Source organism: Procambarus clarkii, chromosome 33 (assembly GCF_040958095.1).
Source record: "Procambarus clarkii isolate CNS0578487 chromosome 33, FALCON_Pclarkii_2.0, whole genome shotgun sequence".
NCBI lineage: Eukaryota > Metazoa > Arthropoda > Malacostraca > Decapoda > Cambaridae > Procambarus > Procambarus clarkii.
The window spans coordinates 37,856,038-37,870,983 of record NC_091182.1 but is presented as its reverse complement, the minus strand read 5'-3'; the positions used below and the strand labels follow the sequence as shown (position 1 = coordinate 37,870,983).

General features: G+C 54.2%; 1 protein-coding gene across 1 annotated transcript in view; it reads right to left on the bottom strand.

Annotated features, from left to right (window-relative positions):
• LOC138370810 (cuticle protein 79-like) overlaps positions 1-13,823 on the bottom strand; it is a 43,917-nt gene extending 30,094 nt beyond the window's left edge. The window contains exon 1 of the mRNA XM_069335414.1: positions 13,695-13,823. Within this exon, the coding sequence (XP_069191515.1) occupies positions 13,695-13,823 (129 nt within the window). The remainder of the gene's footprint in view (positions 1-13,694) is intronic.
• Positions 13,824-14,946: the final 1,123 nt, after the last annotated feature.

Below are 14,946 nucleotides of genomic sequence, written 5' to 3'. Positions count from 1 at the left end.
TCAGTGTGTGGTGGTGGTGTTGATCAGTGTGTGGTGGTGGTGTTGATCAGTGTGTGGTGGTGGTGTTGATCAGTGTGGTGGTGGTGGTGTTGATCAGTGTGTGGTGGTGGTGGTGTTGATCAGTGTGGTGGTGGTGGTGTTGATCAGTGTGTGGTGGTGGTGGTTGATCAGTGTGTGGTGGTGGTGGTGTTGATCAGTGTGTGGTGGTGGTGGTGTTGATCAGTGTGTGGTGGTGGTGTTGATCAGTGTGGTGGTGGTGGTGTGATCAGTGTGTGGTGGTGGTGTTGATCAGTGTGTGGTGGTGGTGTTGATCAGTGTGTGTGGTGGTGTTGATCAGTGTGTGGTGGTGGTGTTGATCAGTGTGTGGTGGTGGTGTTGATCAGTGTGTGGTGGTGGTGTTGATCAGTGTGTGGTGGTGGTGGTGTTGATCAGTGTGTGGTGGTGGTGTTGATCAGTGTGTGGTGGTGGTGTTGATCAGTGTGTGGTGGTGGTGGTGTTGATCAGTGTGTGGTGGTGGTGTTGATCAGTGTGTGGTGGTGGTGTTGATCAGTGTGTGTGGTGGTGTTGATCAGTGTGTGGTGGTGGTGTTGATCAGTGTGGTGGTGGTGTGTTGATCAGTGTGTGTGGTGGTGTTGATCAGTGTGTGGTGGTGGTGGTGTTGATCAGTGTGTGGTGGTGGTGGTGTTGATCAGTGTGTGGTGGTGGTGGTGTTGATCAGTGTGTGGTGGTGGTGGTTGATCAGTGTGTGGTGGTGGTTGATCAGTGTTGGTGGTGGTTGATCAGTGTGTGGTGGTGGTGTTGATCAGTGTGTGGTGGTGGTGTTGATCAGTGTGTGGTGTGGTGGTGTTGATCAGTGTGTGGTGGTGGGTTGGTGTGTGGTGGTTGATCAGTGTGTGGTGGTGGTGTTGATCAGTGTGTGGTGGTGGTGGTGTTGATCAGTGTGTGGTGGTGGTGTTGATCAGTGTGTGGTGGTGGTGTTGATCAGTGTGTGGTGGTGGTGTTGATCAGTGTGTGGTGGTGGTGGTGTTGATCAGTGTGTGGTGGTGGTGGTGTTGATCAGTGGTGGTGGTGGTGGTGTTGATCAGTGTGTGGTGGTGGTGGTGTTGATCAGTGTGTGGTGGTGGTGGTGTTGATCAGTGTGTGGTGGTGGTGTTGATCAGTGTGGTGGTGGTGGTGTTGATCAGTGTGTGGTGGTGGTGTTGATCAGTGTGTGTGGTGGTGTTGATCAGTGTGGTGGTGGTGTTGATCAGTGTGTGGTGGTGGTGTTGATCAGTGTGTGGTGGTGGTGTGATCAGGTGTGGTGGTGGTGTGTTGATCAGTGTGTGGTGGTGGTGGTGTTGATCAGTGTGTGGTGGTGGTGTTGATCAGTGTGTGGTGGTGGTGTTGATTCAGTGTGTGGTTGGTGGTGTTGATCAGTGTGGTGGTGGTGGTGTTGATCAGTGTGTGGTGGTGGTGGTGTTGATCAGTGTGTGGTGGTGGTGTTTGATCAGTGTGTGGTGTTGGTGTTGATCAGTGTGTGGTGGTGGTGTTGATCAGTGTGTGGTGGTGGTGTTGATCAGGTGTGGTGGTGGTGTGTTGAGTCAGTGTGTGGTGGGGTGGTGTTGATCAGTGTGTGGTGGTTGGTGTTGATCAGTGTGTGGTGGTGGTGTTGATCAGTGTGGTGGTGGTGTGTTGATCAGTGTGTGGTGGCTGGTGGTGTTGATCAGTGTGTGGTGGGTGGTGTTGATCAGTTGTGGTGGCTGGTGGTGTTGATCAGTGTGTGGTGGTGGTGTTGATCAGTGTGTGGTGGTGGTGTGTTGATCAGTGTGTGGCTGGTGGTGTTTGATCAGTGTGTGTGGTGGTGGTGTTGATCAGTGTGTGGTGGTGTGGTGTTGATCAGTGTGTGGTGGTGGTGGTGTTGATCAGTGTGTGGTGGTGTGTTGATCTAGTGTGTGGTGGTGGTGTTATCAGTGTGTGGTGGTGGTGGTGTTGATCAGTTGTGGTGGTGGTGGTGTTGATCAGTGTGTGGTGGTGGTGTTGATCAGTGTGTGGTGGTGGTGTTGATCAGTGTGTGGTGGTGGTGGTGGTGATCAGTGTGGTGGTGGTGTTGATCAGTGTGGTGGTGGTGGTGTTGATCATTGTGTGGTGGTGTTGATCAGTGTGTGGTGGTGGTGTTGATCAGTGTGTGGTGGTGGTGTTGATCAGTGTGTGGTGGTGGTGTTGATCAGTGTGTGGTGGTGGTGGTGTTGATCAGTGTGTGGTGGTGGTGGTTGATCAGTGTGTGGTGGTGGTGGTGTTGATCAGTGTGTGGTGGTGGTGTTGATCAGTGTGTGGTGGTGGTGGTGTTGATCAGTGTGTGGTGGTGGTGTTGATCAGTGTGTGGTGGTGGTGGTGTTGATCAGTGTGTGGTGGTGGTGGTGTTGATCAGTGTGTGGTGGTGGTGGTGTTGATCAGTGTGTGGTGGTGGTGGTGTTGATCAGTGTGTGGTGGTGGTGGTTGATCAGTGTGTGGTGGTGGTGGTGTTGATCAGTGTGTGGTGGTGGTGTTGATCAGTGTGTGGTGGTGGTGTTGATCAGTGTGTGGTGTGGGTGTTGATAAGTGTGTGGTGGTGGTGGTGTTGATTAGTGTGTGGGTGGTGGTGTTGATCAGTGTGTGGATGGTGGTGTTGAATCAGTGTGTGGTGGTGGTGTTCATCAGTGGTGGTGGTGGTGGTGGTTGATCAGGTGTGGTGGTGGTGTTTGATCTAGTGTGGTGGGGTGGTGGTGTTGATCAGTGTGTGTTGGTGGGTGTTGTTGATTCAGATGTGTGGTGGTGGTGTTGATCAGTGGTGTGTGGGTGGTTGGTGATGTGGATCAGTGTGTGGTGGTGGTGGTGTTGATCATTGTGGTGGTGTGTGGTGTTGATCCAGTGTGGTGGTGGATGTTGATCAGTGTGTGGTGGTGGTGTTTATCAGTGTGTGGTGGTGGGTGTTGATCTGTGTGTGGTGGTGGTGGTGATCAGGTGGTGGTGGTTGATCATGTGGTGGTGGTGGTGTTGATCACGTGTGGTGGTGGTGTTGATCCAGTGTGTGGTGGTGGTGGATGGTGATCAGTGATGTGGGGGGTGGTGGTGATCAGTGTGTGGGGTGGTGGGTGATCAGTGTGTGGTTGGTGTCTGTGTTGATCAGTGTGTGGTGGTGGTGGTGTTGATCAGTGTGTGGTGGTGGTGGTGTTGATGCAGTGTGTGGTGGTGGTGGTGGTTGATCCAGTGTGTGGTGGTGGTGGTGATTGATCAGTGTGTGGTGGTGGTGGTGTTGATCAGTGTGTGGTGGTTGGGTGGTGTTGATCAGTGTGTGTGGTGGTGGTGTTGATCAGTGTGTGGTGGTGGTGTTGATCAGTGTGTGGTGTGTGTGTTGATCAGTGTGTGGTGGTGGTGGTGTTGATCAGTGTGTGGGTGGTGGTGTTGATCAGTGTGTGGTGGTGGTGTTGACTCAGTGTGTGGTGGTGGTGTGTGATCAGTGGTGGTGGTGGTGGTGTTGAATCAGTGTGTGGTGGTGGTGGTTGATCAGTGTGTGGTGGTGTGTGATCAGTGTGTGTGGTGGTGTGAATCAGTGTTGGTGGTGGTGGTGTTGATCAGTGTGTGGTGGTGGTGTTGATCAGTGTGTGGTGGTGGTGTTGATCAGTGTGGTGGTGGGTGGTGGTGTTGATCAGTGTGTGTTGGTGGTGGTGTTGATCAGTGTGTGGTGGTGGTGGTGTTGATCAGTGTGTGGGTGGTTGTGTTGATCAGTGTGTGGTGGTGGTGTGTTGATCATGTGTGTGGTGGAGTGTGATCAGTGTGTGGTGGTGGTGTTGATCAGTGGGTGGTGGTGGTGTGTTGATCAGTTTGTGGTGGTGGTGTTGATCAGTGTGTGGTGTGGTGGTGTTGATCAGTGTGTGGTGGTGGTGGTTGATCAGTGTGTGGTGGTGGTGGTGTTGATCAAGTGTGTGGTGGTTGGTGTTGATCAGGTGGTGGTGGTGGTGATCGTGTGGTGGTGGTGTTGAATTCAGTGTGTGGTGGTGGTGTTGATCAGTGTGTGGTGGTGGTGTTGATCAGGTGTGGTGGTGGTGAATCCAGGTGTGGTGGTGTGTTGATCAGTGTGTGGTGGTGGTGGTGTGATCAGTGTGTGGTGGTGGTGTTGATCAGTGTGTGGTGGTGGTGGTGGTGATCAGTGTGTGGTGGTGAGTGTGATCAGTTGTGGGTGGTGGTGTTGATCAGTGGTGTGGTGGTGGTGTTGATCAGTGTGTGGTGGTGGTGGTGTTGATACAGTGTGGGGTGGTGGTGGTGTGATCAGTTGTGGTGGTGGTGTTGATCAGTGTGGTGGTGGTGGTGTTGATCAGTGTGTGGTGGTGGTGTGATCAGTCTGTGTCGGGTGTTGATCAGTGTGTGGTGGTGGTGGTGTTGATCAGTGTGTGGTGGTGGTGTTGATCAGTGTGTGGTGGTGGTGGTGTTGATCAGTGTGTGGTGGTGGTGTTGATCAGTGTGTGAGTGGTGGTGGTGTTGATCAGTGTGTGGTGGTGGTGTTGATCCGTATGTGGTGGTGGTGTTGATCAGTATTGTGGTGTGGTGTTGATCAGTGTGTGGTGGTGTGGTGTTGATCAGTGTTGTGGTGGTGGTGTTGATCATGTGTGGTGTGGTGGTGTGATCAGTGTGTGGTGGTGGTGTTGATCAGTGTGTGGTGGGTGGTGTTGATCAGTGTGGTGGTGGTGTTGATCAGTGTGTGGTGGTGGTGGTGTTGATCAGTGTGTGGTGGTGGTGTTGATCAGTGTGTGGTGGTGGTGGTGTTGATCAGTGTGTGGTGGTGGTGTTGATCAGTGTGGTGGTGGTGGTGTTGATCAGTGTGTGGTGGTGGTGGTGTGATCAGTGTGTGGTGGTGGTGTTGATCAGTGTGTGGTGGTGGTGTTTGATCAGTGTGTGGTGTGTTGATCAGTGTGTGGTGGTGGTGTGATCAGTGTGTGTGGTGGTGTTGATCAGTGTGTGGTGGTGGTGGTGTTGATCAGTGTGTGGTGGTGGTGTTGATCAGTGTGTGGTGGTGGTGGTGTTGATCAGTGTGTGGTGGTGGTGTTGATCAGTGTGTGGTGGTGGTGTTGATCAGTGTGTGGTGGTGGTGGTGTTGATCAGTGTGTGGTGGTGGTGTTGATCAGTGTGTGGTGGTGGTGGTGTTGATCAGTGTGTGGTGGTGGTGGTGTTGATCAGTGTGTGGTGGTGGTGTTGATCAGTGTGTGGTGGTGGTGTTGATCAGTGTGTGGTGGTGGTGTTGATCAGTGTGTGGTGGTGGTGTTGATCAGTGTGTGGTGGTGGTGTTGATCAGTGTGTGGTGGTGGTGTTGATCAGTGTGTGGTGGTGGTGTTGATCAGTGTGTGGTGGTGGTGTTGATCAGTGTGTGGTGGTGGTGTTGATCAGTGTGTGGTGGTGGTGGTGTTGATCAGTGTGTGGTGGTGGTGTTGATCAGTGTGTGGTGGTGGTGTTGATCAGTGTGTGGTGGTGGTGTTGATCAGTGTGTGGTGGTGGTGTTGATCAGTGTGGTGGTGGTGGTGTTGATCAGTGTGGTGGTGGTGTTGATCAGTGTGTGGTGGTGGTGTTGATCAGTGTGGTGGTGGTGTTGATCAGAGTGTGGTGGTGGTGTTGATCAGTGTGTGGTGGTGGTGTTGATCAGTGTGGTGGTGGTGGTGTTGATCAGTGTGGTGGTGGTGGTGGTGTTGATCAGTGTGGTGGTGGTGTTGATCAGTGTGTGGTGGTGGTGTTGATCAGTGTGTGGTGGTGGTGTTGATCAGTGTGTGGTGGTGGTGGTGGTGATCAGTGTGGTGGTGGTGTTGATCAGTGTGGTGGTGGTGGTGTTGATCAGTGTGTGGTGGTGGTGTTGATCAGTGTGTGGTGGTGGTGTTGATCAGTGTGTGGTGGTGGTGTTGATCAGTGTGTGGTGGTGGTGTTGATCAGTGTGTGGTGGTGGTGGTGTGATCAGTGTGTGGTGGTGGTGTGATCAGTGTGTGGTGGTGGTGGTGTGATCAGTGTGTGGTGGTGGTGTTGATCAGTGTGTGGTGTGTGGGTGATCAGTGTGTGGTGGTGGGTGTTGATCATGTGTGGTGGTGGTGGTGGTGTGGTGGTGTTGATTCAGTGGTTGTGGGTGGTTGGTGGTTCGATCAGTGTTGTGGTGGTGGTGTTGATCAGTGTGGGTGGTGGTGTTGATCAGTGTGTGGTGGTGGTGTTGACAGTGTGTGGTGGTGGTGGCTGATCAGTGTGGTGGTGGTCGGTGTTGATCAGTGTGTGGTGGTGGTGTTGATCAGTGTGTGTGGTGGTGGTGGTGATCAGTGTGTGGTGGTGGTGTTGATCAGTGTGTGGTGGTGGTGGTGTTGATCAGTGTGTGGTGGTGGGGTGTTGATCAGTGTGTGGTGGTGTGGTTGATCAGTGTTGGTGGTGGTGTTGATCAGTGTGGTGGTGGTGGTGGTGTTGATCAGTGTGTGGTGTGGTGTTGATCAGTGTGTGGTGGTGGTGTTGATCAGTGTGTGGTGGTGGTGTGTGATCAGTGTGTGGTGGTGGTGTTGATCAGTGTGTTGGTGGTGGTGTTGATCAGTGTGTGGTGGTGGTGGTGTGATCAGTGTGTGGTGGTGGTGTGATCAGTGTGTGGGTGGTGGTGGTGTTGATCAGTGTGTGGTGGTGGTGGTGGTTGATCAGTGTTGTGGTGGTGGTGGTGTTGATCAGTGTGTGGTGGTGGTGTTGATCAGTGTGTGGTGGTGGTGGTGTTGATCAGTGTGTGGTGGTGGTGGTGTTGATCAGTGTGTGGTGGTGGTGTGATCAGTGTGGGGTGGTGGTGTTGATCAGTGTGTGGTGGTGGTGGTGTTGATCAGTGTCGGTGGTGCGGTGGTGTTTTATCAGTGTGTGGTGGGTGGTGTGATCAGTGTGTGGTGGTGGTGTTTGATCAGTGTGTGGTGGTGTGGTTTTGATCAGTGTGTGGTGGTGGTGGTGTTGATCAGTGTGTGGTGGTGGTGGTGTTGATCAGTTGTGGTGTGGTGGTGTTTGATCAGTGTGTGGTGGTGGTGTTGATCAGTGTGTGGTGGTGGTGGTGTTGATCAGTGTGTGGTGGTGGTGGTGTTGATCAGTGTGTTGTGGTGGTGTTGATTCAGTGTGTGGTGTGGTGGTGTTGATCAGTGTGTGGTGGTGGTGTTGATCAGTGTGTGTGTTGTGGTGTTGATCAGTGTGTGGTGGTGGTGTTGATCAGTGTGTGTGTGGTGGTGTTGATCAGTGTGTGGTGGTGGTGTTGATCAGTGTGTGGTGGTGGTGGTGTTGATCAGTGTGTGGTGGTGGTGTTGATCAGTGTGTGGTGGTGTGTGGTGTTTGATCAGTGTGGTGGTGGTGGTGTTGATCATGTCTGTCTGGTGGTGTGATCAAGTGTGTTGTGGTGTGGTGGTTGATCAGTGTGTGGTGGTGGTGTTGATCAGTGCTGTGGCTGGTGGTGGTTGAATCAGTGTGTGGTGGTGGTGGTGTTGATCAGTGTGTGGGGTGGTGGTGTTGATCAGTGTGCTGGTGGTGGTGGTGTTGATCAGTGGTGTGGTGGTGGGTGTTGATCATGTGTGGGTGGTGGTGGTGTTTGATCCAGTGTGCGGTGGTGGTGGTGTTGATCAGTGTTGTGGTGGTGTGGTGGGTGATCAGTGTGTGGTGGTGGTGGTGTTGATCAGTGTGTGGTGGTGGTGGTGTTGATGCAGTGGTGTTGGTGGTGTGGTGTTTATCAGTGTGATGGGTGGTGGTGATGATCAAGTGTGTGTGTGGTGGTGTTTGATCAGTGTGTGGTGGTGGTGTTTGATCAGTGTGTGGGTGGTGGTGTTGACTCAGTGTGTGGCTGGTGGTGTTGATCAGTGGTGGGTGGGGAGGATTGATCCAGTGTGTGGGGTGGTATTGATCAGTGTGGTGGTTGTGGTGGGTATTGAGCAGTGTGTGGTGGTGGTGGTGGTTGATCAGTGGGTGTGGTGGTGGTGTTGATTCAGTGTGTGGGTGGTGGTGTTGATCAGTGTGGTGGTGGTGGTGTTGATCAGTGTGTGGTGGTGGTGTGTGATCAGTGTGTGGTGGTGTTGATCAGTGTGTGGTGGTGGTGGTGTTGATCAGTGTGTGGTGGTGGTGTTGATCAGTCTGTGTGGTGGTGTTGATCAGTGTGTGGTGGTGGTGTTGATCAGTGTGTGGTGGTGGTGTTGATCAGTGTGTGGTGGTGGTGGTGTTGATCAGTGTGTGGTGGTGGTGTGATCTGTGAGTGTGTGGTGGTTGATCAGTGTGTGGTGGTGGTGGTGTTGATCAGTGTGTGGTGGTGGTGTTGATCAGTGTGTGGTGGTGGTGGTGTTGATCAGTGTGTGGTGGTGGTGGTGTTGATCAGTGTGTGGTGGTGGTGGTGTTGATCAGTGTGTGGTGGTGGTGGTGTTGATCAGTGTGTGGTGGTGGTGGTGTTGATCAGTGTGTGGTGGTGGTGGTGTTGATCAGTGTGTGGTGGTGGTGGTGTTGATCAGTGTGTGGTGGTGGTGTGTTGATCAGTGTGTGGTGGTGGTGGTGTTGATCAGTGTGTGGTGGTGGTGTTGATCAGTGTGTGGTGGTGGTGTTGATCAGTGTGTGGTGGTGGTGTTGATCAGTGTGTGGTGGTGGTGGTGTTGATCAGTGTGTGGTGGTGGTGTTGATCAGTGTGTGGTGGTGGTGGTGTTGATCAGTGTGTGGTGGTGGTGTTGATCAGTGTGTGGTGGTGGTGGTGTTGATCAGTGTGTGGTGGTGGTGGTGTATCAGTGTGTGGTGGGTTGGTGTTGATCAGTGTGTGGGTGGTGGTGTTGATCAGTGTGTGGTGGTGGTGTGTTGATCAGTGTGGTGGTGGTGTTGATCAGTGTGTGGTGGTGGTGGTGTGATCAGTGTGTGGGTTGGTGGTGTTGATCAGTGTGTGGTGGTGGTGGTGTTGATCAGTGTGTGGTGGTGGTGTGTTGATCAGTGTGTGGTGTGGTGTTGATCAGTGTGTGGTGGTGGTGTTGATCAGTGTGTGGTGGTGGTGTTGATCAGTGTGTGGTGGTGGTGGTGTTGATCAGTGCTGTGGTGGTGGTGTTGATCAGTGTGTGGTGGTGGCTGGTGTTGAATCAGTGTGTGGTGGTGGTGTTGATCAGTGTGTGGGTGGTGGTGTTGATCAGTGTTGTGGTGGTGGTGTTGATCAGTGTGTGGTGGTGGTGGTGGTGTTGATCAGTGTGTGGTGGTGGTGTTGATCAGTGTGTGGTGGTGGTGGTGTTGATCAGTGTGTGGTGGTGGTGTTGATCAGTGTGTGGTGGTGGTGTGTTGATCAGTGTGTGTGGTGGTGTTGATCAGTGTGTGGTGGTGGTGTTGATCAGTGTGTGGTGGTGGGTGTTGATCAGTGTGTGGTGGTGGTGTGATCAGTCTTGTGGTGGTGTTGATCAGTGTGGTGGTGGTGTGTTGATCAGTGTGTGGTGGTGGTGTTGATCAGTGTGTGGTGGTGGTGTTGATCAGTGTGTGGTGGTGGTGGTGTTGATCAGTGTGTGGTGGTGGTGTTGATCAGTGTGTGGTGGTGGTGGTGTTGATCAGTGTGTGGTGGTGGTGTTGATCAGTTGTGGTGGTGGTGTTGATCAGTGTGTGGTGGTGGTGTTGATCAGTGTGTGGTGGTGGTGGTTGATCAGTGTGTGGTGGTGGTGGTGTTGATCAGTGTGTGGTGGTGGTGGTGTTGATCAGTGTGTGTGGTGGTGGTGTTGATCAGTGTGTGGTGGTGGTGTTGATCAGTGTGTGGTGGTGGTGGTGTTGATCAGTGTGTGGTTGGTGGTGTTGATCAGTGTGTGGTGGTGGTGGTGTTGATCAGTGTGTGGTGGTGGTGGTGTGATCAGTGTGTGGTGGTGGTGGTGTTGATCAGTGTGTGGTGGTGGTGGTGTGATCAGTGTGTGGTGGTGGTGTTGATCAGTGTGTGGTGGTGGTGTTGATCAGGTGTGTGGTGGTGGTGTTGATCAGGTGTGTGTGGTGGTGGTTTGATCAGTGTGTGGTGGTGGTGTTGATCAGTGTGTGGTGGTGGTGTTGATCAGTGTGTGGTGGTGGTGGTGTTGATCAGTGTGTGGTGGTGGTGTTGATCAGTGTGTGTGGTGGTGGTGTTGATCAGTGTGTGGTGGTGGTGGTGTTGATCAGTGTGTGGTGGTGGTGGTGTTGATCAGTGTGTGTGTGGTGGTGTTGATCAGTGTGTGGTGGTGGTGGTGTTGATCAGTGTGTGGTGGTGGTGTTGATCAGTGTGTTGGTGGTGGTGTGTTGATCAGTGTGTGGTGTGGTGGTGTTGATCATGTGTGGTGGTGGTGGTGTTGATCAGTGTGTGGTGGTGGTGGTGTTGATCAGTGTGTGGTGGTGGTGGTGTTGATCAGTGTGTGGTGGTGGTGGTGTTGATCAGTGTGTGGTGGTGGTGGTGTGATCAGTGTGTGGTGGTGGTGGTGTTGATCAGTGTGTGGTGGTGGTGTTGATCAGTGTGGTGGTGGTGGTGTTGATCAGGTTGGTGGTGTGTGGTGTGTGATCAGTGTGTGGTGGTGGTGTTTATCAGTGTGTGGTGGTGGTGTGTTGATCAGTGTGTGGTGGGGTGGTGTTGATTCAGTGTGTGGTGGTGGTGTTGATCAGTGTGTGGTGGTGTGGTGTTGATCAGTGTGTGGTGGTGGTGTTGATCAGTGTGTGGTGGTGGTGTTGATCAGTGTGTGGTGGTGGTGTTGATCAGTGTGTGGTGGTGGTGTTGATCAGTGGTGTGTGGTGGTGGTGTTGATCAGTGTGTGGTGGTGGTGGTGTTGATCAGTGTGTGGTGGTGGTGTTGATCAGTGTGGTGGTGGTGGTGTTGATCAGTGTGGTGGTGGTGTTGATCAGTGTGTGGTGGTGGTGTTGATCAGTGTGGTGGTGGTGGTGTTGATCAGTGTGTGGTGGTGTGTGGTGGTGGTTGATCAGTGTGTGGTGGTGGTGTTGATCAGTGTGGTGGTGGTGGTGTTGATCAGTGTGTGGTGGTGGTGGTGTTGATCAGTGTGTGGTGGTGGTGTTGATCAGTGTGTGGTGGTGGTGTTGATCAGTGTGTGGTGGTGGTGGTGTTGATCAGTGTGTGGTGGTGTGTGTTGATCAGTGTGTGGTGGTGTGATCAGTGTGTGGTGGTGGTGTTGATCAGTGTGTGGTGGTGGTGGTTGATCAGTGTGTGGTGGTGGTGGTGTTGATCAGTGTGTGGTGGTGGTGTTGATCAGTGTGTGGTGGTGGTGGTGTTGATCAGTGTGTGGTGGTGGTGTTGATCAGTGTGTGGTGGTGGTGGTGTTGATCAGTGTGTGGTGGTGGTGGTGTTGATCAGTGTGTGGTGGTGGTGTTGATCAGTGTGTGGTGGTGGTGGTGTTGATCAGTGTGTGGTGTGGTGGTGTTGATCAGTGTGTGGTGGTGGTGGTGTTGATCAGTGTGTGGTGGTGGTGTTGATCAGTGTGTGGTGGTGGTGTTGATCAGTGTGTGTGGTGGTGTTGATCAGTGTGTGGTGGTGGCGGTGTTGATCAGTGTGTGGTGGTGGTGTTGATCAGTGTGGGTGGTGGAGGTGATCAGTGTGTGGTGTGGTGTTTGATGCAGTGTGTGGTGGTGGTGTTGATCAGTGTGGTGGTGTGTGACAGTGTGTGGGGTGGTGTGTGATCAGTGTGGTGGTGGTGTTGATCAGTGTGTGGTGGTGGTGGTGTTGATCAGTGTGTGGTAGTTGGTGTTGATCAGTGTGTGGTGGTGGTGGTGTTGATCAGTGTGTGGTGGTGTGGTGTTGATCAGTGTGTGGTGGTGGTGTTGATCAGTGTGTGGTGGTGGTGGTGTTGATCAGTGTGTGGTGGTGGTGGTGTGATCAGTGTGTGGTGGTGGTGTTGATCAGTGTGTGGGTGGTGGTGTGTTGATCAGTGTGTGGTGGTGGTGTTGATCAGTGTGTGGTGGTGGGGTGTTGATCAGTGTGTGGTGGTGGTGTTGATCATGTGTGGTGGTGGTGCTTGATCAGTGTGTGGTGGGTGGTGGTGTTGATCATGTGTGGTGGTGGTTGTGCTGATCAGTGTGTGGTGGTGGTGGTGTGATCAGTGTGTGGTGGTGGTGGTGTTGATCAGTGTGTGGTGGTGGTGGTGGTGATCAGTGTGTGGTGGTGGTGTTGATCAGTGTGTGGTGGTGGTGGTGTTGATCAGTGTGGTGGTGGTGGTGTTGATCAGTGTGTGGTGGTGGTGTTGATCAGTGTGTGGTGGTGGTGTTGATCAGTGTGTGGTGGTGGTGGTGTTGATCAGTGTGTGGTGTGGTGGTGTTGATCAGTGTGTGGTGGTGGTGGTGTTGATCAGTGTGTGTGGTGGTGGTGTTGATCAGTGTGTGGGTGTGTTGATCAGTGTGTGGAGGTGGTGGTTGATCATGTGGGTGTGGTGTGTTGATCAGTGTGTTGGTGGTGGTGTTGATCAGTGTGTGGTGGTGGTGGTGGTTGATCAGTGTGTGGTGTGGTGTTGATCAGTGTGTGGTGGTGGTGGTGTTGATCAGTGTGTGGTGGTGGTGGTGTTGATCAGTGTGTGGTGGTGGTGTTGATCAGTGTGTGGAGGTGGTGTTGATCAGTGTGTGGAGGTGTGGGTGTTGATCAGTGTGGTGGTGGATCGTGGGTGGTGGTGTGATCAGTGTGTGGTGGTGGTGTTGATCAGTGTGTGGTGGTGGTGGTGTTGATCAGTGTGTGGTGGTGGTGTTGATCAGTGTGTGGTGGTGGTGGTGTTGATCAGTGTGTGGTGGTGGTGGTGTTGATCAGTGTGTGGTGGTGGTGGTGGTGTTGATCAGTGTGTGGTGGTGGTGTTGATCAGTGTGTGGTGGTGGTGGTGTTGATCAGTGTGTGGGGGTGGTGGTGTTGATCAGTGTGTGGTGGTGGTGCTGATCAGTGTGGTGGTGGTGGTGTTGATCAGTGTGTGGTGGTGGTGGTGTTGATCAGTGTGTGGTGGTGGTGTTGATCAGTGACCTTGGGCGACCTTCCAGGGCAGAGCAGATGTCATACACACAGTACCCGCTTGAGCACCTGTCCACCGCCCACACCAGGCAATTCTCCAGTTCATTATTTAGTCAGGTGATATATGCCTGGCCCACAGTGTGCGGGCGTGGGTGTGGGTGTTTGGAGCCACGTTCCGCTGCACAATAGAGGAGCGCCAGGCGCAACCAGACCCCTTGCTGGCCCCTTCGCCAGGCAAACATTCTGGTTCTGAGCTGCTCATCAAACACCCTATAATGTACGTATTGATTATCCTTCCATCTCGATGGTTTCACCCCTTCTCGCTTAATTACCTACGCCCCTCTACGGCCTGTAGGTCACTATCCAGGCCCCCTACAGCCTGGTCAGGTCACTACCCACGCCCCCCCCGCGACCTGTAGGTCCTGTAGGTCACTACCCACGTCCCCCTACGGCCTGTAGGTCAATACCCAAGCCCCCACGGCCTGTAGGTCACTACCTACGCCTTCCACGGCCTGTAGGTCACTACCCACACCCCCACGGCCCGTTGGTCAATACTTTCGCCCCCCCCCCACGGCCTGTAGGTTCCTACCCTTGCTCCCATAGCCTGTAGATTACTATCCAGGCCCCCTACAGCCTGGTCAGGTCACTACCCACGCCCCCCCCCCCCGCGACCTGTAGGTCCTGTAGGTCACTACCCACGCCCCCCCCCAGGACCTGTGGTCACTACCCAAGCTCCCACGGCCTGTAGGTCACTACCTACGCCTTCCACGGCCTGTAGGTCACTACCCACGCCCCCCACAGTCTGTAGGTCACTACCCACGCCTCCCACGGTCTGTAGGTCACTACCCACGCCCCCCACGGTCTGTAGGTCACTACCCACGCCCCCCATGGTCTGTAGGTCATACCCACGCCCCCCATGGTCTGTAGGTCACTACCCACGCCCCCCATGGTCTGTAGGTCACTACCCACGCCCCCCATGGTCTGTAGGTCATACCCATGCCCCCCATGGTCTGTAGGTCACTACCCACGCCCCCCATGGTCTGTAGGTCACTACCCACGCCCCCCACGGTCTGTAGGTCACTACCTACGCCCCCCATGGTCTGTAGGTCATACCCACGCCCCCCATGGTCTGTAGGTCACTACCCACGCCCCCCATGGTCTGTAGGTCACTACCCACGCCCCCCATGGTCTGTAGGTCACTACCCACGCCCCCCACGGTCTGTAGGTCACTACCCACGCCCCCCATGGTCTGTAGGTCACTACCCACGCCCCCCATGGTCTGTAGGTCACTACCCACGCCCCCCACGGTCTGTAGGTCACTACCTACGCCCCCCATGGTCTGTAGGTCATACCCACGCCCCCCATGGTCTGTAGGTCACTACCCACGCCCCCCACGGTCTGTAGGTCACTACCTACGCCCCCCATGGTCTGTAGGTCATACCCACGCCCCCCATGGTCTGTAGGTCACTACCCACGCCCCCCATGGTCTGTAGGTCACTACCCACGCCCCCCATGGTCTGTAGGTCACTACCCACGCCCCCCACGGTCTGTAGGTCACTACCCACGCCCCCCATGGTCTGTAGGTCACTACCCACGCCCCCCATGGTCTGTAGGTCACTACCCACGCCCCCCAATGGTCTGTAGGTCACTACCCACGCCCCCCATGGTCTGTAGGTCACTACCCACGCCCCCCATGGTCTGTAGGTCACTACCCACGCCCCCCATGGTCTGTAGGTCACTACCCACGCCCCCCATGGTCTGTAGGTCACTACCCACGCCCCCCACGGTCTGTAGGTCACTACCTACGCCCCCCATGGTCTGTAGGTCATACCCACGCCCCCCATGGTCTGTAGGTCACTACCCACGCCCCCCATGGTCTGTAGGTCACTACCCACGCCCCCCATGGTCTGTAGGTCACTACCCACGCCCCCCACGGTCTGTAGGTCACTACCCACGCCCCCCATGGTCTGTAGGTCACTACCCACGCCCCCCATGGTCTGTAGGTCACTACC